Genomic DNA, 26,019 nt, shown 5'->3' on the forward strand with positions numbered 1-26,019 from the left:
CTCCTTCCTGGTAGGAAAGCACCACCAGAGGGGGAAATTTGTACTGGGGGAAAAAGGGGGTGGGAAGGTACTACTGCTAGCAACTAGCAGTGCAAACTACCCCAGTTGCTACTTTTAACCCCTTAACCAGGATATTTTATTACTATTTACCTTACAAAAGTTTGCTTTGTGACCTTACAACAATGCAAGCATCTGGGGGAGAAAGTTCAGTGGGAAACAACTGATGAAAGAAGGGTGAAGCACTTGTTTCCTTCTAGGACTTCCTCAGTGAAGCGGAGCTACGCAAGCGAGAAGGTATTTTTGGGAAAAGCGTGCTCCTGTTGTGTTAAAGAACAATGATCACGGGCAAGTTGCATTAAAGATGCTTGCATGTGAACAACTCCTAACACTACCGTATCACTCTCTACTCCCTTAGCATATCTTTTGCATTATGAGAAAATATGAATAAAGTACACAAAAACATAGGTAATTACAACTGAAAGTTGTCACTGTCTGCAGACCTCTTCATAAAATCCCACCATGTTCATGGCAAGTCTAATGCACAATAAAAGTCTTGTCTGGAAGCTTCTTTAATATTTACAGGTACTTTTCCTGACAGACATAAGGCAGATGTTTATGCTCAGTTTACCAGGAAAAAAACACACAAACTGAGGCAAACAGTACACAAGGATGGCATCTATCTGAAAGCAGAACTCAATTGTGAAATTGCTGATATAACAACAATGTGTGACTTGGCCACTACATTTGAGGACTAAGAAATAGTCAAGGTACCCCTAATTTGTATAAAGTGAGCCAAGCAATTGTAAGCCAACAAGCTTTATCTCTGTTCACGTAAAGTGATGAGAAACATTTTAAAGATATTGAGCAGACAGAAGTAAGTCCTGTCTCTCTAAGCTTTCAGTTATTTGAAATCCTTCCTAAGTTCCAGATTCAAATGGGCCTACTCCAGTTGCAACTTACTATGCTAAAGTAAGTCACAACTAGAGTAGGCCCATTTGAATTAAGCAACAGGATTTCAGTCATTGTATACCAGAACTTTCAAAAACACTTTTGAAAAATAAGTCTCATTGTAGCTTTCTAAATCAGCTTACAATCCATGGGTTAAGGGGGGAAATCCTTTTATGCATCAATAAACAAATAAAACAACTGGAAGTTGGGAGGCAGTTAAAGCATAAAAAAGCAGGAAGGACATTCCAGAACCCCACTATTAATAAATGATGATATTACTACCACTCCACAATATTTGCTGGTACATGATCAAAAGCTTCAGTAGGATACAATTTCATCATGTTTATATTTATATCTAAGCCCGACAGATTGAGTAAAAATGTACAAATTAAAATCTCACAAGATGATCCAGCTCCATACAACCATATTTGTGTATATTTTAACTTTTTTTTGTAGTGTTGTCCAGTTTTACCTTGGGGAAGAGCACCTCATTTCGTTGCACCCGCTTGTGAGCGCAATGACAAATAAATGTCTTATGTCTTATATTTCAGATTACGCTAGTGAGTCTGCACTAGCTGTGACAATTATTTATACAGTGGTGCCTCGGCTTACGAACTTAATTGGTTCCGGAACTCCGGACGTAACTCAAAATGGTCGTAAGTCGAAGCACCATTTTCCATAGGAATGCATTGAAATGCAATTAAACCGTTCCTGCTGAAGAAAAAAAATCACAAAAAAACCCCACTGCAAGACCCATTGGAAATGTGATTAATCCGTTCTGGCCAAAGGGGGGAAAAAAAAGAAAAGCAAGAAAAGAGTGTAAGACCCATCGGAAATGCAAAAAGCAAAGCAGAAAGCAAGCAAAGCGTGCAAGCCCCATCGGAAATGCAAAAAAGCAAAGCAGAAAGCAAGCAAAGTGTGCAAGCCCCATCGGAAATGCAGCAAAAAAAGCAAACAAACCCACCAAGACCCATCAGAAATGCAAAAAGCCTCAAAAAAGCAAACAAACCCCCCATGACTCATCAGAAATGGGGAAAAAACACCAAACAAGCAAACCCGCAAGACCCAGCACAGAATAGAAACATAATCCCACCACCCAGCCCAAAACCACGCTGCAAAACCCACCCAGAACAGTTTTTAAGAAGCAGAAAGCAGCACTTTACCTTACCAGGCAGTCCCAAGCCTCCTCCAATCGCACTCACTCTAACTTTTGGGGCAAAAGAGCTACAAAGAAGCAGCCTCTTCGCCACCAATGGTTAGCAATTTGAATTCCCCACTTTTTTTCTCTGCTTTTTTTTGGTTGTAACTCGAAGCTCCGGCCGCCAGTCGAAGCAAAATTTTGCGGCCGGAGCTGGCTGTAACTCATAAATTGGGACGTTTGTAAGTCGAGGCACCACTGTATACCAGCATCTCTATTCCATTTCTTGTAACCCGGGGATCTAAACAATGAAGGCATTTATTGCTATCCCAAGGCATGCCCCATCCTTTTGTACGTCATGGCCAGAGATATGACTGTAGCTGAGAGTCAGTTAAGAAGTAGGAGAGAAGGAGAAATGAGGGCCACAAATAAGTCATGCTGATCCTCTCTACAAGCATAGCTGTATCCACATAGCGATGGAGCATGTCCTTAAAAAGTCTGTATGCAACTACTGTGATAGGTTAATGTTGTATCACAGCATGTACTGTGTTTTATAGGCTTATGAGCACCACAACTTAAATAATAAAGAAAAAATTCTACCTGAAATTCCAGCCCATAGTTTTCCCTGCAGAATTCCCGCAGTTTAGGATACACATGTTCTCGTAATGCACTTCTTTCTGCTACTGTATCTGTTAAGAAAGAAAGAAAAAAAACCTTGTTAACTATATTTGTGACAACTGTATATTTATAGCACAGTAGCTGTATGGAGGAGAGAATACTAATCTTAAAAATTGTGACCACAAGATTAATGCAGCAATCTTAATTCCACGCCCTAGGGAATAGAGTTCAACTGAGCTGAAATGCTAGTTGCAACATTTACCAACATTCATTTTAATACTCACTCCAACAATTCAACCCTAGTCTGTTGTGTATAAAACAGCTTAATTTTTTACAGTTAAGACTATCTCTAGAGAAAAGTAATGGGTTTCTATTACGATATAACATTGTTGAAGTCAACATGTACTCTTTAAAAATACAGCATGAATAAGTGCAGACAAGAGGTGGTCACCATGGAACTTCCCTCATTTAGGAACCTTCTGCACTATTTGAAAACCTGCTCCTGAGATTTTCCCAGCCCTGCAGAGCTAGTTTTAAGAGTGCACAGGCGAATCCGGTTCCATTGGCTGGTTTCTCAACAAGTCAGCCAGCCTGCAGATAACATCTTTGGAGATCCAAACCTCAAGTGGTGTGTGTGAAGGAGGAATTCAGCCTCTCTTATATTGGTTTAGATCAGTGGTCAGGGAACAGGGGTAAATTACCCCAAATGGGGTAAAAATGAAAATCCTGGGGGTAATGAGGATGAGCAGAGCCCCAATATTGATGCTCTCATATCCAAGATGAAGCAACATCATTTCTCCAAAACCTGAAGTTTTCAAGTCAGTTGATGCTTTCAAAGTAATTTTGAATAGATTCAATAAGATTTTGAATTCAAATGATGTATGATTTCCTTCCTTTCAAATCAAGTGGGTAATGTCTGCGTATATAATTTTTTTTTTTTTTTTTGGGAGGGGTAAAAGGTAAAAAAGTTCCCTGATCCCTGGTTTAGATGCTAAAAATGAATAGCAAAGATAGCACTTTCAGCCTAAGTAACCGTGATAACCATCATAATCAGATTTGGTATGTCATACAGGAAGGAACTAAAAAAATTCAAGGAATAAGGGGTACATCTAAAAAATGGTAGTCACTGCCAAGTCCCCCTGCTTCATCTTTACTAGATTCTTTTTCTTGCTTTCTCACCCCTCTCAAGAGCTTAAAGTGGCATGGTGGTCCCTTTGATTTTCCTTCTTTGTCCACACAACTATGTGAAAGAGAGTCTTAAGGGTGCAATTACATTGGGAGCCAAATTGATTTAAATTGGAATTGGATTGATTTGCAGCCTCCCTTGGTCCTAAAATCACTGCTACCATCCAAATGGAATTATTGAATCATCCCAGACTGAAGCAGCATTATGAAAAGCTGCAGTTCATAATGGGACCACAAATTGCCCCTCCCTTCTCCCCCATTTGTCATCGATGCCACCCTCTTTCTCTGCCTTTATCCTCAGGCACATACAGTAAGCACACCAAACAGCCGGAGTACAAAACTGGTCTAATTCCTTGGTGTTTTAAAGAAATATTTCTTCTTGTAAAGGCTATATGGCTGATTTGAAACTGCAACCTGCCACCCTTACACTATCCCAGAATTAGTTTCCCCAGATGCTTGCTTCCTGCCCGTCTACAGTGAAAAGACTGTGCTTATTTTCCCTTGCTCATGTGCTTATGTGGCAGTGCGCTGAAGCTAAGGGATCAGAGGAATGGATACAAGGAAAGCTAAGCGAGCTGCAAAACTATATACCATAGTGTTAGGCTAGGAAATTATTTTTAAAAATAGATAAATTCACTGTTTTACAAAAATGGAGACCGTATTGGGTGTGGGTGTGGGTGTTTCCTATTTAGCAACAGAATACAACCAGATGATGGCATCACCTTCAACAGGACCCCAGGAAATGCCCTGTTGTTGTTCTATACTGACATACACAATCCCACATGCCTGAAACGGATGAAAATTGACTTGCTTCCAAAAGTAGAAGTCCCAGAGGCAGGAGGAGAAAAAAAACCTCTATGCATTAGGAGGAAAAAAGGCCATGCTGATTCACATTTAAATGTATGTCATATAGTCATCAGCATTAAATCTAACCATGCTAGATCTGATGTTATTTGCCAATATAGTTGTCCCCGAAGCTCAGAATGGACTATGGTCACCTTCAAGCTACATGAGTGAGCAGGAATTTGAATCTGAATCTCCACATTCTGGCCACAGTGGACTCTGGTTCTTTTCCTGTAGTTCCAAATACAACATTCCTTGTCTTTGTTGTGGACCAGGTGCAGCATTTCTACTGAGTATTAGTGGGGTATGTGAAAGTTTGGTGAGGTGGAGGGGAATCAAATGAGACTTTTTATTTTGGAAGGAACCCCATGCTTTTGCAGTGCTAACTCAATCAAAGCCAAAAAGGAGAATTAAAAATACAGCCTCAATGCTTCTATACTGCAAGTGTGTTGTCATTAAAGAGCCATTGCACAAACTACTGTCTGCAGTTCAGAGTTCAGATCGGCTCTTCTGCTGCAGCAACCCTGAAACTAGACTTGAGCTAAATATTGAGATCTATCTGGAAGTGTACATGACTATTCAATCCACCATCCCCCTCAAAGAGAAAGAAGAGGATTTTCTGCTCAAAGGAGGATATCTCTTTTTGCAGAAACATTTGTCATGCTGGAATTATGTGACAGTGTGTGTCAAGAATTTCTATACACCCACTCACTGACTTGCTTCTGCTCCTCTCACTGTTTGCAGGTTCTGTGCTCGGGAAGGAAACGGCACATAATTAAGATGGCGTGAACTAATATGGCTGGATGACAGATAACCCAGTTTAATTACACAAAAATAAAACCTGCCTTTTAAGCACAGGAAGTCTATGAGATTAGCTCATCTAAAATAAAATAAAACAGGTTATATCAGAGGGGAGTGGTTTATTTTTTTAAAAAAATAATGACAGCTTTCTGCAGAAGAGATATATAAATGCCTTTTTCAAAATAGAAATGGTCCTGAAATTATTAGGTACCCCGAAATCTGTTAGTGGAACAACCGATAAAAATGCGGAGTGAGTGGAAAATCTTTTAGTTTCTTTGAAGATTCAGTGCATGGATTACAGGGTTGTTGTTTTCTCAGTGCTTTCCTTATTCTACACATTTATTCAGCGCTAAATCCCCTTGTGATTAATGCAGTTTATTCTCTCATCAATGTGCTTGTGATTGGGATCTCAAAGCTGATGGGTTCAAAGTGGCATGTTTAACCCCTCCTGTTTGCAGGAGCACATTGCAGGAGCCAATATTTGCAAGAATTCTCCAGAACACACTTAAAACACAATTTAAACAATAGATATTTGTACCCAAAAGCTGAATCATTCAGCCATCAGTCTTGATATTTATGCTTCAAGCAGACTGCCCATCTTTTTTCTTTTATTTTTAAAAGTGCTACAATTAATTTGATATATTACTTAATATGTTTTTTTTAAAAAAATGGTGGCACTGCACTGTGAATTTATTTTCTTAGGTTGTTGTTGTTTAGTTGTGTCCAACCCTTTGTGACCCCATGGACCAGAGCACGTCAGGCCCTCCTGTCTTCCACTGCCTCCCAGAGTTGGGTCAAATTCATGTTGGTTGCTTTGCAGACACTGTCCAACCATCTCGTCCTCTGGCGTCCCCTTCTCCTCTTGCCTTCACACTTTCTCAACATCAGGGGCTTTTCCAGGGAGTCTTCTTTTCTCATGAGATGGCCAAAGTATTGGAGCCTCAGCTTCAGGATCTGTCCTTCCAGGGAGCACTCAGGCTTGATTTCCTTCAAAATGGATAGGTTTGTTCTCTTTGCAGTCCAGGGGACTCTCAAGAGTCTCCTCCAGCACCACAATTCCAAAGCATCAATTCTTTGGTGGTCAGCCTTCTTTATGGTCCAGCTCTCACTTCCGTACATCACTACAGGAAAAAAACCATAGTTTTGACTATGTGGACTTTTGTTGGCAAGGTGATGTTTCTGCTTTTTAAGATGCTGTTGAGGTTTCTCATTGCTTTCCTCCCAAGAAACAGGGCATCTTTTAATTTCGTGGCTGCTGTCACCATCTCCAGTGATCACGGAGCCCAAGAAAGTAAAACCTGTCACCGCCTCCATATCTTCCCCATCTATTTGCCAGGAGGTGATGGGACCAGTGGCCATGATCTTAGTTTTTTTGATGTTGAGCTTCAGATAGTTTTTTGCACTCTTCTCTTTCACCCTCATTTAGGGGTTCTTTAATTCCTCCTCACTTTCTGCCATCAGAGTAGTATCATCTGCATATGGAGGTCGTTGATATTTCTTCTGGTAATCTTAATACCGGTTTGGGATTCCTCCAGTCTGACCTTTCACATGATATATTCTGCATATAAATTAAATAAGCTGGGGGACAATATACAGCCTTGTTGTACTCCTTTCCCAATTTTGAACCAATCAGTTGTTCCATATCCAGTTCTAACTGTTGCTTCCTGTCCCATGTATAGGTTTCTCAGGAGATTGATTAGTTGATAAGGCACTTCCATTTCTTTAAGAACTTGCCATAGTTTGCTGTGGTCCAGACAGTCAAAGGCTTTTGCATAGTCAATGAAGCAGAAGTAGATATTTTTCTGGAACTCTCTGGCTTTCTCCATAATCCAGCGCATGTTAGCAATTTGGTCTCTAGTTCCTCTGCCCCTTTGGAATCCAGCTTGTACTTCTGGGAGTTCTCGGTCCACATACTGCTGAAGCCTACCTTGGAGGATTTTGAGCATAACCTTGCTAGCGTGTGAAATGAGTGCAATTGTACGGTAGTTGGAGCATTCTTTGGCAATGCCCTTCTTTGGGATTGGGATGTAGACTGATCTTTTCCAGTCCTCTGGCCACTGTTGAGTTTTCCAAACTTGCTGGCATATTTTCTTAGGTAGATCACAGTAAAGCTATGGGTACTGGCAACCCTGGCTGGAGCATTCTGGGAGATGTCTAAAAAAGCAAACAAACTTTGCCAAGTTCAGGACCATAGGTACAAATGAATTACTTCTGCTGAAGATTTGCTGAAGCAAGCTCATTCCTGCAGAGGAATGTTTGGGCTGATCATTGAGGATTTTAACCAAGCCAGCACACATATTTTAAGTAAATTATCTTTCTTTGTGCTAAACATTTAAGACTGCAATCTTAAACAGATTTACATAGAAGAAAACTCAAATGAACGTTTTTTTCTGTCAATATGCAGAAAATTTTATTTTGAACTAAAATTAAAATACAAGAAACAAAAAAGCATATAAAATAATAGAATATATTTAATGAGAAAGAAAAGGGAACTCATTTGTTACAATCCTTAGTACATAATATTGCACATATTCTTCTCTCTCCTTTGTTGCTTGGAACTGGCAATGTGTGGCAATTTTTGTTTAAATCTGTCTGTTGTTAAAAGATATGGGGAACGAGTGAAAGTTTACACACACACACACAGAGCAACATGCAACAGCAAATGATTGGCACTAAGCCGTAGGGTTTTTTCTTAGAAATTACTTTCAATCACTGTGTACTGATGATGTTACAAAAAGCTTTTGAGCATCACCAGAGAAAATAAACCTGTCAGTCTTTCTGTGTTGTGGCAACTGTTGTATCCACAATATAGTGCCGCAATAATAACAGTCATTTGCATTTCTACAAAGTCTTTCATCTTGACTGCTTCAAACTACTTTTCCAACATTAGGGAAGCAACAAGAACCAAGGCAGCCCTTAGACAATGAAAATAGCTCCCACGTGTACCATTTCCTTCCTAAAGGGGACCCTTGAGCTCTAAAACCAAATGCAGTCTAAGATTCTGAAGACATTTTCTGCTGCTGCCCTCTGAGCTGATCTGCCAATGTAGAACATCTGTAATTGTAAGACATAGATAACCAGAAACTCTTCTGGGAGAGAAACATATGAGGGATTATGTATTATCAGCACAGTTCTAGGCTCTCTGTCCTATTTTTATTCTCAACTGTCTTTATATCAAGAAGAGGAGTTGCTACTTGGGTCATCAGATCAGTTATTCTGACAACCAAACATCTCCCTAAGAGCGTTTTATAGACTTGTAGGGGAAAATCAGAAGCCTGTGTTTATCACAGCATTTAAACCAGTTAAGAGTTAATTCCAGAATGAAACTAGACAGTCATTGACAATCATATCAAAGTTCATCTGGATATCAAACACAGTAGGACCCCCTTACCTACAGGAACAGTATCCACTGATTCACTTATCCATGGTCTGAAAATATTAAAACTGGTGGCCAGTTCTGGTAATGCATGTGAAAATATAGTTTTCTGTTTTTTCCCTTTTACCATGTTTTACATACAGTTATCCACGATTTTCAATATCCATGGGTGGGTGCCTGGAGCCAATCCTAAGCAGATATATGGGGGTCCTACTGTATAAGTCTTTTCTTTGTTGCAATGATTCCAGGCAACATCAGCTTGTCTAATTCTATAAGCTTTATTTATGTATATTGCATTTATGCCACATATGCACAAAAATACTTCTCAAATACTGAAAACATCCAAAAGTCTTTTTTTTAAATTCTAGACACAAATGCTTAAAAATTAAACTAAATTGAAGTTGCAGGCAAATGGTTATGTCAGAATTCAATCCAAAATACAATAGAATAAAAAGTATTAATGCAATGCTAAAAAGAATGTTTTAGTTACATTTTTAAAATGCAGCGTCTTATAGCCTAAAAAGGAACATTTAAAAACAGAGAGTACAACTCTAAAAATATCAGACTTCTTAAGAATAAATATTTATTCATGAAAATGACTTTCTTGGCCTTTAAGCATATTAAAAAATACACACACAAGATAATTTTTAAGTGCTCACCAAGCCAAATGTGTTTGAAACTATGGAGGAAAATCCACAATAATTGTGTTTCCAGTTTTGAGAAATGAAGCCTGCTGCTGCACTGCTACTTGACTGCTGCTTTTTTATGTCTGATACCCAAAGTGGTGTAGAGTTGTGATGATGATGAATTTGTGTGTGTGTGTGTGTGTGTGTGTGTGTGTGTGTGTGTGTGTGTGTCTTATTTCCATAAATTTTAATTACGGTATTTCAGTTGTTTCCCTTTCTCTTCCAACTGTAAACATTTTTCCCAGGGGCCTGAAGCACCAAGGAAAAAAATTAATAGGAAATTCTATTGTTATTGCAGTATTTGTAACTCAAAGGTTTGTAACTAAGAATCTGGCAAGGTGTCACAATAACATAATTGTTTTGACTAAAATTTTGCAAAGCATGGAGCATTAAGGCTCTGTCACACCAGAGTCCTAGAATGCCTTAACACTAAGGCATTGGAACTACAAAGAGTACAAATTATATGCCACCTCTATATTTACACATTGCAACATAGTCATGTTCAACTATGAGGAATATATCTGTGAAGATTCTCAGACATCCAGGTCAGGTTATCTGGAAACTGAGCCATGGCAACTGGACTGCTTTCTTATTAGGTTGAAACATTTCACTACTTATCCAAGTAGCTTCTTCAGAATTGGTAGGAGACCCCTGATATATTCTCCACGTTGGTTTCACTTCCCCCTGGTCTTTTATCCGTCCCCAGGAAGATTAGGACCACATGCACCAGAAAGACCACTATTAATGAGTCATTAATGACCGATGACAATGGGTGGAGGACGACTGCAGGAGTGGTATTTTTACTCACCTCCCGTTCTTCATCCATCTAACAAGTCTAATCAGACTAGGGGGAAGTGAAACCATCATGGAGGATATATCAGGGGTCTCCTACCAACTCTCCTCAGACTGAAGTAGCTACCTGGATTAGTAGCGAAATGTTTCAGCCTAATAAGAAAAAGTTCCGTTGCCATGACTCAACTTCCAGATAACTGTCAGGAATATTGTAGAGCAGTGGTCCCCAACGTTTTTGACACCAAGGACCGGGGAGGGGGGGAGGTACTTGTTATGCTGTAGGTCAGTTTCCTCACCATCATCTGTCCTTAGTTGTTGGGTGTATCAGGGCCCTGGTGGTGATTAAAAGAGGCACTCGGTGGCCAGGTAGTCCAGGCTGGACTACCTGGAGGGCACACATGTCCTCGATGGATGGATGGATGGATGGATGGATGGATGGATGGATGGATGGATGGATGGATGGATGGATGGATGGATGGATGGAACAGCCAGGGTGACATGCGTGGATCTCCTGGCAGGCTTGGGATCGGGCTTGCTCACCCACCTCCCGGCTAGCCGCCCTGCCTGGCTGGCCCTGGCGCAACGTTGAGGAGGGCGAGGAAAGTGAGGTGAGACAATGCTGCCGCCACTGCCACTTCCCCCGTCTCCGCCCAGCCTGGGCATGCCTTTCGCCCTCCCAGCTGGCCAGGTCGCACCTCAGCTCTTCGGTGGTTTTGAAGCCCCTTCCTCTGTCCACCTTGTGAGGCATGCCACCCAGTCACCCCCTCCTTTTCTGCCACTGTGCCACCTGCTCTCCACAACCAGGACTGGACTGGGTGCACTGGGCACTGCTGCTGCCCCACCGCCCATCCCTCCCTGACTCCTTCCCAGCTCCCTTCAGGTGATGGGTACCTACCACCCTTGCAAGCTCGTCAGGAGGGGAGACAAGCAGCAAAGGTGCTCCCAGGCTGCCCATGTCCTCCATACGTGGCTGAGGCGACAGACCATGGGGGAACAACAGAGCTGGCATCACAGCCATCCACATCTGTCGTGAGGTACTTAGTTCAGTTTCCTGCTAACTTTCTTGGGAACGGTACAAAAACTTACGCAATCGGATGTATACCTAATTTTCTTCTTCTTTGGCTTGAAGCAAAGGATAGAGAAGGTGCTGTCTTTTGGATGCTGTTGGACTTCAGTGGTCATCATCCCATACAATCATTTACACTGCTTAAAAATATAAGAAGAGCCCTGCTGGATCAGGCCAAGAGCCCATCTAGTTCAGCTTCCTGTATCTCACAGTGGCCCCACCAGATGCCTCTGGGAGCACACGAGACAACTAGACACCTGTCTCTTGATACCACTCCCTTGCATCGGGTATTTCATTATACTTCATTATACTGTACATCCCCATCATGACTTGTAACCTGCAGTGGACTTTTCTTTCAGAAATCTGTCCAATCCCCTTTTAAAGGTATCGAGGCCAGATGCCATCACCACATTCTGTGGCAAGGAGTTCCACAGTCTAACAACACACTGGGTAAAGGAATATTTTCTTTTGTCTCTTCTCACTCTCCCAACACTCAATTTGAGTGGATGTCCCCGGTTCTGGTATTACGTGAGAGGCAAAAGAGCTACCCACTATCCATTGTATCCATCCCCTGCATACTTTTATATGTCTCAATCATGTCCCCCCATCTGGCGTCTTTTCTCTAGACTAAAGAGCCTCAAACGCTGTAGCCTTTCCTCATAAGGGAGGTGCCCCAGCCCAGTCATCATTTTAGTCGCTCTCTCCTGCACCTTTTCCAGTTCCACGATGTCTTTTTTGAGGTACAGCAACCAGAACTGTATGCAATACTCCAGGTGCAGCCTGGAGTTTTAGGGCTGACTAATAACAACTGGAAGTTCTCCTTTCCATACTAAACAGATGGTCCGGAATCATTTGGGAGCTGGTCAGCACACTTAGAATTCTGCAGGATTGTTACAAAACATCAGTTTTCCAGACAAAAGAAGTTTGTGAGGTTAGAAGGAAAGGAACTTGGCAAAAACGCACACATCACAGATGGCAAAATGACTCGGCTGTGAGACAAATAACTTAGCCTAGAATGGAGTACAGTAGGAACACCGTATCAGCAGGATCAGTATCTTTTGTTTCACTTATCTGCTGCCTGAAAATATTAAATTAAAAAAACTCAGAAACACATGTTTCCAATATGTATTATCAGAACTGGCCAGGAAAGGGAATCAGAGAGTATGCTATATATAGGGTTCACTTATTATTGGCTTGGAACCATTCCCCCATGGATACTATGGTCCTATTGTATAAGGAGGAGCCACCATCTAACCCCACATGCCAAGCATTACATTTGCCCTGTTTAAATACACTGAATTATCTCTTTTAAGGATTTAAAAAATGTTGATATTCAGAGAACACACACACAACCCATTACTCACCATGCACATTTAAAACAAAAGGAAGTGTGCTATAGCTGGATACCATTTTGATCTTAGAATTCCTCAGGGGCTCATAGACAACTCAAGAGCATTGTAGAAAAGAAAGATAATTCTGGAGGCCAATGTGTTGCTCTTTTTAATGAAGAAATAATGGTTGAAATCCTGCTCAACGTGGCATAATGTGAAATTATGGCTATGGAAATGGACCGGGTCTTCTGCCCGGGCACCAGCATTGCACAATTATGTGTAGCTGTAGGGTCCATGTTGTGGTTGTGCACTGGATTGTGTAGTTTATGACTGCACGACTGAAGTCATGGTTGCAATAAGGATTCATGAATATTACTTCTATCTCGTCATAATTTTTCTACCACTTCTGTGGCTTCCTGTTATGTATGGTCAGCTATGCAACAGCCAACATTTTACAACATTAAAGGAGAGCATTACCCTGGTAGATGTGACAGGAGGTGCATTTTGCAACCACACTATGGACCCTGGTATTACAATAACAATGATACAATTTGCGTGTTTTCAAAGATGTAGCTGTTTTAGTCTGTTTCAGCATGTTTGCAAAAGCAGGGGGGGGGGAAGAGGGGGCAAAAGTAAAATATTGTACCACTTTAAGATTAACAGACTTATTTTAGTGTGAGGTTCCATGGGTCAAAATCCACTTTTTCAGACACAGGGAATGCAAATGCATTTAGTCTGGTGGTGAGATTCATGCCCAGGTGACAATACAGATAACAAACCAAAGTGACAAAGGTTCCTTAACACAGGAATGGAAACATCAAGCTGTTAATTAGCAGATCCTTGCCAGAGTGATAAGCACAAGTAGAGGGATGCTGAGTTGTTATGGGAGGGAAGTCAGAGATGTTATTTTCTTTTTCCTGTTTACTTCTGCCACAATTTTCAATGGAACCTTAGCAGAGCATATACTAGTATAATAGGGCAGTGCTCCATATGCAGTACATTTGATAAGGCAGGCACATTTTTCTCAAATAAAACTCAAAACACACCTCGCTGTTCCACCAGTGATATAAAAACACTTTAAGGGCAAGAAAATTGTGCAACCTCATAGGAGCCCAGCCCTGCAAGAGCCATTGTTCTGGGCATGTTTTGTGAACAGAAGGAATTATACTGAAAGCAACGCCAGGCTAGAACTATCTCTAGCTAAGATCGACTGGAAAGTGGCAAGAACAGCACTATGAATTGTACAGACATAATAGGCAGTCTCCTCTGAGAATGGGTATTCGGAACTGGAAAAACCCTTTACTCGTTTTCTTTATTTATTCATCATGATACACAAGCAGCTCTTTTTTTTTACATTAGACTCCAGAGTGCTCCAGCACAGATTTTGGAAATTCTGCTTTAGCCTGTCACAGATGTCTCTTAGGGACTCAGGGCACAACCAGCTGATCAGATAAGACTGCAGGGTGTTTTGGAAAAGGTTTTTTAGACATCATTTTTCTAGCATCCACAGGTCTGGTGCATGAGTATCCAAAGAGAATAGTAATTGTATATTATATAGCATCCTTGTTAGTGTCATTTTTAAAGCAAGGATGACAGAGATGCTACAAATTAAGTTTTAAAAATACTAGCACAGAACATTGTTGCTGATTGCAGTTGAAGGTCGCAAACAATGTCTACAAGGAACAGAATTACTCTAATCAAAATTAATTCTTAAAGACAAGTACTCTTTGTACTCAGAATATGTTTCCTGAGTGACTTCTAAGAAAATAATCACATAACTACAATCAGGAACAGCATTACAGTTGCGAGCAGTGAATGCAATGAATGAAATCACTGAATTAATGAGTTTAAACATATTATTTGTCTATATCTAAAATATTGAAGGAATTACATTTTGAAACCTAAGAGACAGCTTAGCAAAATGGGTAATGCTCTTACAGTTATTCATAAAAATTCTGCCAATCCTCACTTTCTGTCTCTCTGGCACCAATAAATCAAAGAAAAAGCAATCTGGACATGTAGCAATGCAATGGGTATAAAACTCACAGGGCACGTATGCAAATTTACCTGTATTGTTAGGGACTAGTATAGTATGGATGATTAACAGACAGCTATGCAAGGTCCAAATTAATTTAATTTTTGGACTTCCATAAATATATCTTTCATCCAACTTCTTTATAGTCAAATTTTAAATATTTTCTTTTATGTTGAAGGATAAATATATACTGGAGTAAACAAACAGGTGCTTATGGTATTTTCAGGTGGGAAAACAAGGAGCTTACATTTATTTATTATTTTTATGTAAACAGACAGATGTATTGTGTTGTGATGGTCCATATTATGTCCAGAAATTATCTGAACCCATCATTATGAAGCTTTGCCACACACACACAGAAACACCACAATTTCTATGGACATTCTTGCATGTGCTGTTTTGAATCATTTTCAGAAAGGCAGGCAGCCAGGTTGAAGCTCTGAAGACAGAAAAAAGTGATGCACGAGTCTTTTTAAAATTTGTTACTATCAAAATTCCCTCTAAGATGCACATGTGGGCAGAGCTCCATTGGTGCCACACAGTGGCAGCTGGTGTCAATGCCTATTTACTTCCTGGTATCAGATGAAATCCTGCTCCCCCATGAAGACAGATGAGGCTCTTGCACAGCACGGATGAAAATTAAAGGGAATGTTGGCCACTATGTATTGTGGAAAGCAAGCTGCAACACTAGGGTCACTGTTGAAATCCCATTTTGCTCCTCAGGCTGAGTCATGCTTAGAGCAGATAGCACACATTCTTTGCCTGCAAAGGTTCAGCCAACGTAACAGGTTCATAAAGAATATATTAATAAGAAGAATATCAAAGCAAGGTAACAGTGCTGCAGCCAATTCCATGATTGGTTATAATGCTAGTATACTCTATACTAACTGGCTACATAGCTCAGTGAGTTAGATATGGGCTGACAGAGCCATTCTGCATCCTAGAAGAGCCAGCCTGTGTGGTCTTGGGCAAGCTGCACAGTCCTAGGATGTCTCAAGAAAGTAAAAACGTCTGAGTGTCCTGTATCTGGAAAACTCTGGAAAGGGTGACCTTAAGTCAAAATTGACTTTATGACACACAATTACAGTGGTGCCAAATCCGCTTAACGTTGAAGTTTTTGCAATCGCTTTTGCGTTCGCAAAATGATGTTTAGATGGGGCAATTTCACTTAATGTTGATTTTCGGTTTTCAAAATGGCCGCCAGCTGTAAAAATGGCTCCCCGCTGTGTTAGGGATGGATTCCTCGCATTACAGGCACCAGAAAATGGCCGCCATATGGAGGATCTTCGCTGGATGAGCAGGTATTTCGCCCATTGGAATGCACTTAACAGTATTCAATGCATTTCAATGGGTTTTTTAAATTTTGCTTGACGTTTTCGCTGTACAGCGATTTCGCTGGAACAAATTAACATCGTCAAGTGAGGCACTACTGTATTGTTATTTTCATATCCTATACTGCACTTGATTATGCATTTCCCAAGGAAATTCTACAGATGCTAAGTGAAAACAGTGCGTTGCATTTAACAGACTACTGTATATCCTTGGTTTGCATGCCATAAAGTTTCTAACAACAAAGTGGCAACAGGTGAAATTGTAGATGTATTGGAATGTACCTGGCACGTTTAAAATTGTTTGATCCTAAGAAATACAGGTAAAAAGAAGTGGGCTATTTTTAAGGGTCTACTTAAATCCACCTTTTCCAAGTACATCTACAATTATTTCATATTAATGTTCTAACAAACACAAGCCTAAAATACTGCTCTTCTTTAGCTTCTCTGCTAGAGTTGCTAGAGTTTCCTCCTTAGGCTATGTGAAAAGTTCAGGGAGAATGTGCCGCTTTTCAACTAAAAGGTCAGCCTGGAATCCAAGTAGTAATAACAGAATCATAATCATCACTAGTAGGGGAGGTGGGAGTATTAGAGCAGAAAGTCTTCTTAGGCCAGTGGCCCAAGAAGTGTGGATGACAGAAGGAGATACTGTAGTTTTTAACTGGATTTCTTTTTTTAAAAAAAGTACACTACCCCAAGTGTTTGCCTCTAGCTGCATTTTGATTTCTTTTGTTTTGCTTTATTTTATTATGTTGGTGTTTTATGGTAACTGATTTTGTTTTTGTTCACTTCTGTGCACCACCCAGTGTGGCCTTTGGCCAGATGGGCGGTATAAAAACATATAAGTTATATATTTATAAATATATAAATAAATAAATTTAAGACACTGCTTGGAGGCAGATTACCAGTAACTAATACTGTTACTGTTGGCAACATATTACCTTTAGGGTAAGTGGAGTAAAACAATTTTTTAGCAAAATAATGTAACTAACCATCAATAATACTGTCTCCCTCCCCCCAATTTAATACCTAAATAGCTGACATTTTCAGGGCCTCCGTCAGCCATTTGTTTTAAAGTATATTTTAAAATAATAGTAATAACAGCAACAATAATATTATAAATATCACATGCTGTCAATGCGTTCTTTTCAAAGTAGTGAGTAATTATTAAAAATGCAATGTCCAGTGTTCACATTACAGTATTTTTAAAAACTCTGATTAAAGGTTATAAATAGCTAACAGTTTTCCAGTGATGCATCAATGAAACTAGCCTACAACTACAGTACTTTCAAACCTCCTGCTATTCAAGGGCACAAGGATGCTAAATAGTAGCGCATATGCCTAGTCCGTCCAAAGCTATGTATATGTAACTTAGTTATGAGCCATAATGGGTGGTTTCTCTCACCTCTGTTGCCAGATGATAGCAATTATATGCTCTTTTGACAGAAGCACAGTCTTTTTGGTTCCATCTCTACATGCAAATGTGACAAAAATGTAGCTTATTCTGTACACTGTTCTGATTTAATGACATGTAACAATAACAATTTATAGTCATCACAAGTTGGAACCAAGTCGATGGCACATAACAATATCACTAAAGTTTTGTAAATGGGTCCAACAGTGCTTGGATAGGGGCCTCACTTTTGTGGATTACCATAAACTTCTGTACACCTTGTTTAAATAAATAAATAATCTGCTGTTCTCAAACTGTATTTGTGTCGCCAGAGATACATACTTCTTAAAAGTAACATACACTAATGAGAAATAACACACCCGATTATTTCAGGTGGAGTCAATATGGAGAAAGGAGATTGAAAAAAAATACGTATTAGGATTGTGAGGAGCAAAACTGTACTTCTAGGGAGAAAAAAATCATATGATTAAATCAAGTCTTTCTGAATACTGATTTAAATCCAATTTAAACAATCATTTAGAGCACACTGATTTAAACCGAAACCAACCTGAAATGAAATGCTAAATGCAGAGGAGGAAGAGCATGGTCAGAAGAGAACAGTATCTTAAGAGTGTATTTTCTCTGCTTCAATTCAAGATTGACCTAATTACAGTACCTTTTTTTAGTTGACTCCTTGTTTCATAAGGTGCTGCTGTTGGTAAGTGTACCAGTTTAACTTCTGCTCTTTTTCCATCTCTATTTTCTCCTTCATAATGTCAGGTATAAAATTCCAAACAGAAGCTCAACTTAAACTTACAAATAGAACGGCAAGGTACTCACTTTAAAAATCTTGGGGTCCCTTTATTTGCCTCTCTAAACTTTGAAATTGTACTGAGGTAGAGGTCTTGATATTTGATTTAAGCTGCAGGGCACGCCTAGTTTCGTCCCTTTATGACCATTCCATTCCTCCATGCCTTCCTTAATTAAACTATAATTATGGCTAAGCTCCAAAATGCATAATTTACTGACTAAACTGCAGCTTTTTTGCCAGCCCCTGTTGCTTCCTTTTGCCAGGCTTGCTATTGTGTCTTCTCCTTCACAGCAGTGTATTTGCTTTCTGTCTTTACTTTTCTGTCTTGAGTTCTGGTAAAGTAGCCTCACTGCCCCTCTCCTTTTCACATCTTCTGACTTGAAACATAATATTTTCTGTCTCTCCTTCTCCCATCTGCTCTGTTTTTTTCCCCCTTTATCCGCATCACCTTCAATTACCAGCTGAGATATAAATGCTTTCTGGCAAGCCCCCATCATTTCTTCATGCTGTGGTTGAAATGCTTTTTCATTCCCAAACAGATCTGTGGGCCCTGCTTTGTTGAAATCTGGCCATTGAATTTAGCCAGCCGAGGCCAGACAAAGAGCTGGGATATAGCATAGTTACAAACTTGCTCATTACTTAGTTACACTCAACAACAAGGACTTGAGATGATGTTGCTTTTCTAATTAAAGCAACAAGGAGCCAAGACATTTTTTTCTCCCACAACAAAAATAGGAATTTATTGTTTTACCTGTTGCAATTAGAGATGGGGGTATTCGTATACAAATATCACCCCACAGGTGGAAATAACGAAGATGTGTGCTCGATGGAGCCTTCCTACTGTGCTGTGCTCCGCAATGGATTAGCCACTCCTGGCAGGAGGCGGGATCACAAGACTCTCTGCCAGGTTGCAGAGTGCCTAATCCATTGTGGACAATGGCGCGATAGGAAGCCTCCATTGAGCATGCGTCTGCAGCGGAACGGTGAACGGACCACTGCCCCATGGGGCTGGACCCTCATTATTTCAACCTGTGGGGGGATATTTGTATTCATATATGAATATGCCCATCTCTAGTTGCAATCACTGCCTCCTTGTGTAAAACAGAAGTGCCTTTCTTCCTCAAACCAACATTTCAGATATTCATTCCCCCATTTTTTTTTAAAGAAAACCCAAGCCAAGTGGGACGCATATGACTTCTCTGAAGGACTGAAAGGTCTAAGCAGCATGAGTTTGGAAAGGCAATAAATAAATATTTCAATAATATGCAGTAAATAAATATTCAGTAAATACTGTGTCTGTGGCCACCCAGAACCAGGACCATGAGTTCAACACTGGTCAAAGTGTCAAAGTGGTCTACTTGCTCGCAAACACGGCATCTCTAATTCAGCTTCTAAATCAGGGGTTATAAGGCTCGCTACACAATACTGTATGGAAAATATTGTCACTGCTATAGAAGAGAACCCCAGTAAAGAGAACAATTCTCTCTCTTCTCTCCCCCTCCCCCTGTGAATCAACTATTTATTCTTTGTAGTTATGTTTTTATGGGCATAAGAGTTATACACAAATTTTGAACTGTACTGAACTCCTAATCCAAGCATTGTTGAATGGAGAAGTGCAATAGAATAAGTTTCTTCAGCAGGCTCAGTAGCAATCTGTGCCCAAAGCAACAAGTTACTACAGCAAACTGTTATTCTTGAGTCATATTCCAAGCTCTGCTATCTCCTCCTAAAGAAAATTGTAAGTAGAAGTCACTGGATCCCTGCATAAAGCCAACAATGTATGAAAAAGATAGTGTCAGAAAGCACTTTTTTAAACTAACAGTGACTTAAACATACTAGTAAGTACAAAAAATAAAGTAGAGGGGAAAACAATGTTAATAAAAGAACCTCCAGCTAAGCAAATAAAAGATAATTTCAGAAACCCTATCTTCCATAATTGAAACACTAACTGTAAATTATATCAGCACTGAGCTGTATGCATTAAGAACATCCAAAGGTCCATAGATATGACATATTAGTAAGTTATAACATACTTAATTACCAATATTAAAGGCTGCTTTCTGATCCACAAAACAAAAGGAATGCCTCCTTGCAGCAGGGTAGAATCCTACCATGCTGAAAGGAAGCAATAGTAAGACTTTATTGAAAAACACCTTCCTTGGACACCACACTACTGGATAATCACTGGCCAGTCTCTAATAACCCATTCTTGGGCAAGGTGCTGCAGTGGGTTGTGACGTCTCAGCTCCAGGGTTTTTTTTTCTTCCTTTTTTAATTACCTCGATCCAATTCAATCTGGCTTCAGGACTGGTTATGGGACAGCATCTGCTTTGGTCACCTTGGAGGACAACTGCCAGGAAATGGATGGTGTATCTCTGTTGGGTCTGTTGGACCTCCCAGCGGCTTTTGATACCATTGACCATGGTATCCTCACTGGACTGTCTCTCTGGGTTGGGAGTTGGAAGCACCGTTTTACATTTGCTCCTCTGGTCCTTCCTGGAGGGGAGAACTCAGAAGGTGGTGCTGAATGACTCCTGCTGAGCACCCTGGCCACTGGCCTGTGGTGTCTCTCAGGGTTCTCTTTTTGTCCCAAATGCTATTTAAAATCTACATGAAGCTGCTAGGAGAGATTGTCCGGAGTTCTGGGGTTTGGTGTCACCAGTATGTGCCCAACACTGTATCTCCATCTAAATCTGAGGAAGTTGTTTCAGTTGTAGATCAGTGTCTGTTATCAGTAATGGACTGGATTAGGGCAAATAAACTGACACTTAATCAAGACAAGACGGAGGTGCTCCTGGTTAGTCAAAAGGCAGGCAAAGGAACAGGGATGAAGTCTGTGTTGGACAGAATTGCACTTCCTCTGAAAATATAGGTACACAGCTTGGGGATGCTGCTGGATTTATTTATTTTTTAAAATTTAATTTATATGCTGCCCACTCTACCCAAAGGTCTCTGGGTGGCTTACAACAATTAAAATACAATGAAAAGATAAAACAATTAAAATAGATGCTCTAAAAATTGCCACCAGGACCCACAGTTGATATTATTTCAATTAAAAGCCTTATGGAACAGGAAAGTTTTGACCTGGTGGCACAGCGTTGGCACCAGGCGAATCTCAGTCGGAAGGGCGTTCCATAGTTTGGGGGCAGCTGCCGAAAAGGCCCTTTGACTACAAGCCATCCCTCTTACCTTCTTGAGGGATGGCTCTTCAAAAGGGCCCCCTGGCTAGGTCTTAATTGCCGGATAGGTTCATATGGAAGGAGACAGTCCTTCAGGTATCCAGGGCCCAAGCCGTTTAGGGTTTTATATGTCAAAACAAGCAATTTGAATTGGGCCCGGGCAGCAACTGGTTGCCAAAGTAATTTAATCAGAATCGGCTTGATGTGTCCCCTAGTGGCCCCACCACTCACCAGCCGTGCAGCTCGATTCTGGACCAGTTGCAGTCGCCAGACCGTCTTCAAAGGCAGCCCCACACAGAGCACACTGCAGTAATCTGTATGAGATGTTACCATTGTGTGTGTAACTGTCATGAGACTCCGCTCATCCAGGTAGGGCTGTAGCCGGTACAATTTCCACAGCTGAAGGAAGGCGCCCCTGGCCACTGAGTCCACCTGGGCTTCCAGAGTTTTTCCAGAGCCTGGAAGCTCAGGTTTTGGTAGTGGCCAGGAGTGTCTTTGCATAGTTAAGAGTTGACATAGCCTTCCATTCTTCCGAGGTCAGTAAATGGAGTACCCAGCTCACCGGGGGGGGGGGGATGTGTCACCTGAATAATTAAATTGTAAACCACCCAGAGAATGCTTTAAGCACTATGGAGTGGTATATAAGCAGCACACTTTTGGGGGGGGGGCTTTAAAACTAGTGCATCAGCTGCACACGTTTCTTGAGAGGTCTGATCTGACCATGGTTACACATGTTCTAGTTGCATCTCAGCTGGATTACTGTAACATGCTCTCCATGGGGCTGCCCATGAAATTGTTCAGAAAGTCCAGTGGATCCAAAAATGCCGCAGCCGGACTGTTAACTGGGGCTGGTTGCACAGAAGACATAACTCCCCTGTTACAGCAACTTTACTGGCTGCAGATCCACTGCCAAGGCAAAGCACTGGTTTTAAACTGTAAAGCCCTAAATGGCTTGGATCCAAGCTATCGAAAAGACCACATCTCCTTCTATGAGCCTGCCTGGGCATTAAGATAATCAGGGGAGGGCTTTCTCTCAGTGCCACCACCTCTCGGGTGGGCTTGGTGAGCACACAGGAGAAGGCCTTCTCTATTGCTGCTCCCAAATTCTGGGACTCCCTCTCATGGGAAGCCAGGCTGGCCCCGTCTTAGCTGTCCTTCCACAAAGAGGCAGAGGCCTTTCTCTTCAGGCAGGCTTTTCCTTAATGACTGGCTGACTGAGAGGATGTTTTAAAAACTGGATTGTTGTGCTCTGTTGCTTTTAAATATGTTTTGCTATTGATTTTATTTACCATTTTTGATATAATACTTGTTTAATTCTTTTAAAATATTTGTATATTTACTGTTTTTAGCATTTAAATATATATTTTTAAATGATATAAGTCACGTGTTCTTTTGGGGAGATAGGTGGGGTAAAAGTAGTATAATAAATATAGTGGAAAGTGACATAGGATTGAAAGTGTTGTATGTTTGTTGTTCCAGTGGTAATGTGATAAACTGGGTGCCAAACCACAGGATGTTACATCTGTGTATGTGAAAGAAAGAAAGGAAAGAAAGGAAAGCAAGAAAGCAAGAAAGCAAGCAAGCAAGCAAGAAAGAAAGAAAAATAAACTGCAGATTTGACAGGGATTAAGACTACTGTCAAATACAGAATGGCTATAACCCGCTTCCTTGTATCATTTCCCCTTAGCTGGAAGCTGATACAGGTGCAAACAGAAGTTGGCTATGTACTTTTCATATAAATATGGCAGAAAGGAATAAATCCATTTTCCCCCATGCTGCAGTCCTGATTGAGAATATTCATGTGGCAGCTGCCCTGAATCTATCATCAATTTTCATAGGGTTATTCAAGTTTTGTTACCAAAGAAGGAAAAAGAGTTTTCTCAGTCTCCTTATGATGCCAGATGCATCACTAGTATCTAATCTCTTCTTGGTCCCCTGGTTGTCCAATCCATTTTGATTTTCTAAAGCCACTATTACTGGTGTTCTAGATTTTAGGTACCCTGCCACACACTATCCCTAAGTTAATTTATGAGGCCCACATATCAAAAGAGAATAATTAGTCACAATAGATTTTGACTATTGATGTCATGCATCGGACTAAATGACTCATGAAGTCCTTTCCAACTTTATGCTTACATGAGTTACCCTAGATTTATGTGAGTTTAAAGCATGATTGGCTCTGCCCTACAGTTTGATCTTCTATTATCCTTCCTTAATTAAATCCCTGGAAAAGAGGATAAAGTAGCTGTCTTAAACTCTGCTTACATTAAGGAAAATGCTCTGAGTTCTAAAAATATTTCCTGATTATTATTCTGGCTGTAATAGTCAAATGACTTCCTCCACCCTACATTCAAGAACCAAAAGTATTTTGAGCTACTCTGAAGTTGGTAGTTTTAGAGTTATTAACAGCACATGTACCAATTGTTCCTGAAGAGGTAAAAGTAATTCTCAGTGTAATACAATGCCCCAAATTTCTTCAAACGCTCCCTTTATCATAAGTGTATTTACTGTACATGCTAGGAATTAAAATCAACAAAAACTACAGTAAAAACTTTGTCAGGCTCCAACAGTATACTTGTGCTAGTGGAACTGGAAAGGAGCAGTGCCTCCTTATGATTTTTGGCACTCTGGGACGGTGGTGAGGGGAAGGGGATGAAGTCCCAATGCTGCTGTCACAAGCAAGCAACAGAATCCAGTAAAGTACACTTCTGGACTCTGAACACTTTCAAATTTAAAAGTTTGGTACTACAGGAATACATTTACATAGGAGTACATAGCCAACTTCCTTGCATGTACTTTTCCTGTATCTGTACAGGATACAACTTGCTGCATGTACTTTTCCTTGCATGTACTTTTCCTGTATTTTCACACAGGAAGTAAATGACAACCAAGACCATTGCTGCTTGGCCTTTTCAGAAGTGTGCTACAAGCTTAGCTTAGTTCGGAAGCTGACAACTTAACATCTTCCACTATCAATATGAGAGAAAAATGCTAGTCCACATTATATTGCATCATTAAAATTAAAAACCTAAGTGAGAAACAATTGTTAAAAGGTAGCTTTGTTGAAAGCTACTGAAGATAAATGGTAAGTAGTTTCTCTTATAGTACGATATAATTGCAACTAGTTCCTTGTGGTCAGAGGGATCTACAGGTATGAAAGAGGAACCGAACCAAGACATTACCATCTTCCCTTACCATCTTCATTCTGAATGTGGACATCTGGACAAGTACACCCGACATGTCTTAATCTTAAGTCCTATAATAATAAAGCATTGCAGATTTGAGGAGAGAAATATAACAAAATAGTCCAAGAACTCTAGAATACCTATTTCCCAGGCACAGATCACAAATGTTCTTTGGACTTCAATTCCCAGAGGACTCATCTAGAATGTCCAGTGGCCAGAGATTCTGGAAGTTATAGCTGAACATCCAGAGGCCCAAAGCTGGGAACCACAGCTCCAGAATATTCAGTATAATGGTAATTGTTTCATTGGAAAAATACTTCCAAGTAACTATGCCTAGGTTGCAGCTTCTCTCCTGTACAAAAGGAAGACATGGACGTAATGGTCTGAGTCTCTGAACTCTTACAACTGAGAGGGCATGGCTCATATAATCAAATACTTCAAATATAAAGAGTCTGACTTCTCTGTGGATACAGAAGCAGTCAGCAGAGTTGTTACACCTGTTCTGTATGCTGACTATGTTGTCCTTGCTAAATCTTTCATGGCCGGAAGAACATCATGTTCATTACCAGTAATATATACATCTGTTTCTGCTGCAGAAGGTAAAAGTTGATTCAGTTCATGAAGTTCACAAAACTCTACAGAAAGCATCTAAGGTGGCTTTTACCACTCCTTTTTTTTTAAAAAAGGAACTCGAGTGTTAATACCAGAGGGGGACAAAAAATAGTTCTGCATTTCCTCCCTATGCAGAGGTCACACAGTTCTAACATTTTTGATCCCAGAGAAAACAGGTCTGCACTGCAACAAATGTTTATTAAATATCTAATATTTCTTGTTCAACCAATGGCCAAAGACTGGCCTTCTCTACAGGACTTATAAGGGACTGATACTCCTCCACTAGCTTCCTAATCTGTCAAAGCACAAGCCTGAAAAATGTATTTCTTTTCTGTGCAAATGCATGCTGTAACACCAACTCTGCTATAAACCAATGTCATTCATGAAAGGTCTCATTAAAATAGCTTGAAAGTATTAATAAAAGTTAGTAAAGTTAAAGGTTCCCTTGACATTTAGTCTAGTTGTGTCCAACTCTAGGGGGCGGTGTTCATCCCCATTTCCAAACCATAGAGCCAACGTTTGTCCATAGACACTTTCCGTGGTCATGTGGTCAGCGCGACTAGACATGGAATGTTACCTTCCCACAGTGGTGGTACCTATTTATCTACTTGCATTTTTACATGCTTTCAAACTCCTAGGTTGGCAGGAGCTGGGACAAGCGACGGGAGCTCACTCCGTTGCATGGATTCGAT

At 40.5% G+C, this 26,019-nt stretch overlaps 1 protein-coding gene across 2 annotated transcripts in view; it reads right to left on the minus strand.

Moving 5' to 3' along the window:
- Nucleotides 1–26,019, minus strand: part of NWD2 (NACHT and WD repeat domain containing 2) — an 86,608-nt gene that overhangs the window by 45,353 nt on the left and 15,236 nt on the right. For both annotated transcript variants that reach the window (XM_020786288.3, XM_020786287.3), the window contains exon 2: nt 2,687–2,775. In XM_020786288.3, the coding sequence (XP_020641947.3) occupies nt 2,687–2,775 (89 nt within the window). The remainder of the gene's footprint in view (nt 1–2,686; nt 2,776–26,019) is intronic.

Source organism: Pogona vitticeps, chromosome 5, assembly GCF_051106095.1.
Source record: "Pogona vitticeps strain Pit_001003342236 chromosome 5, PviZW2.1, whole genome shotgun sequence".
Taxonomy (NCBI): domain Eukaryota; kingdom Metazoa; phylum Chordata; class Lepidosauria; order Squamata; family Agamidae; genus Pogona; species Pogona vitticeps.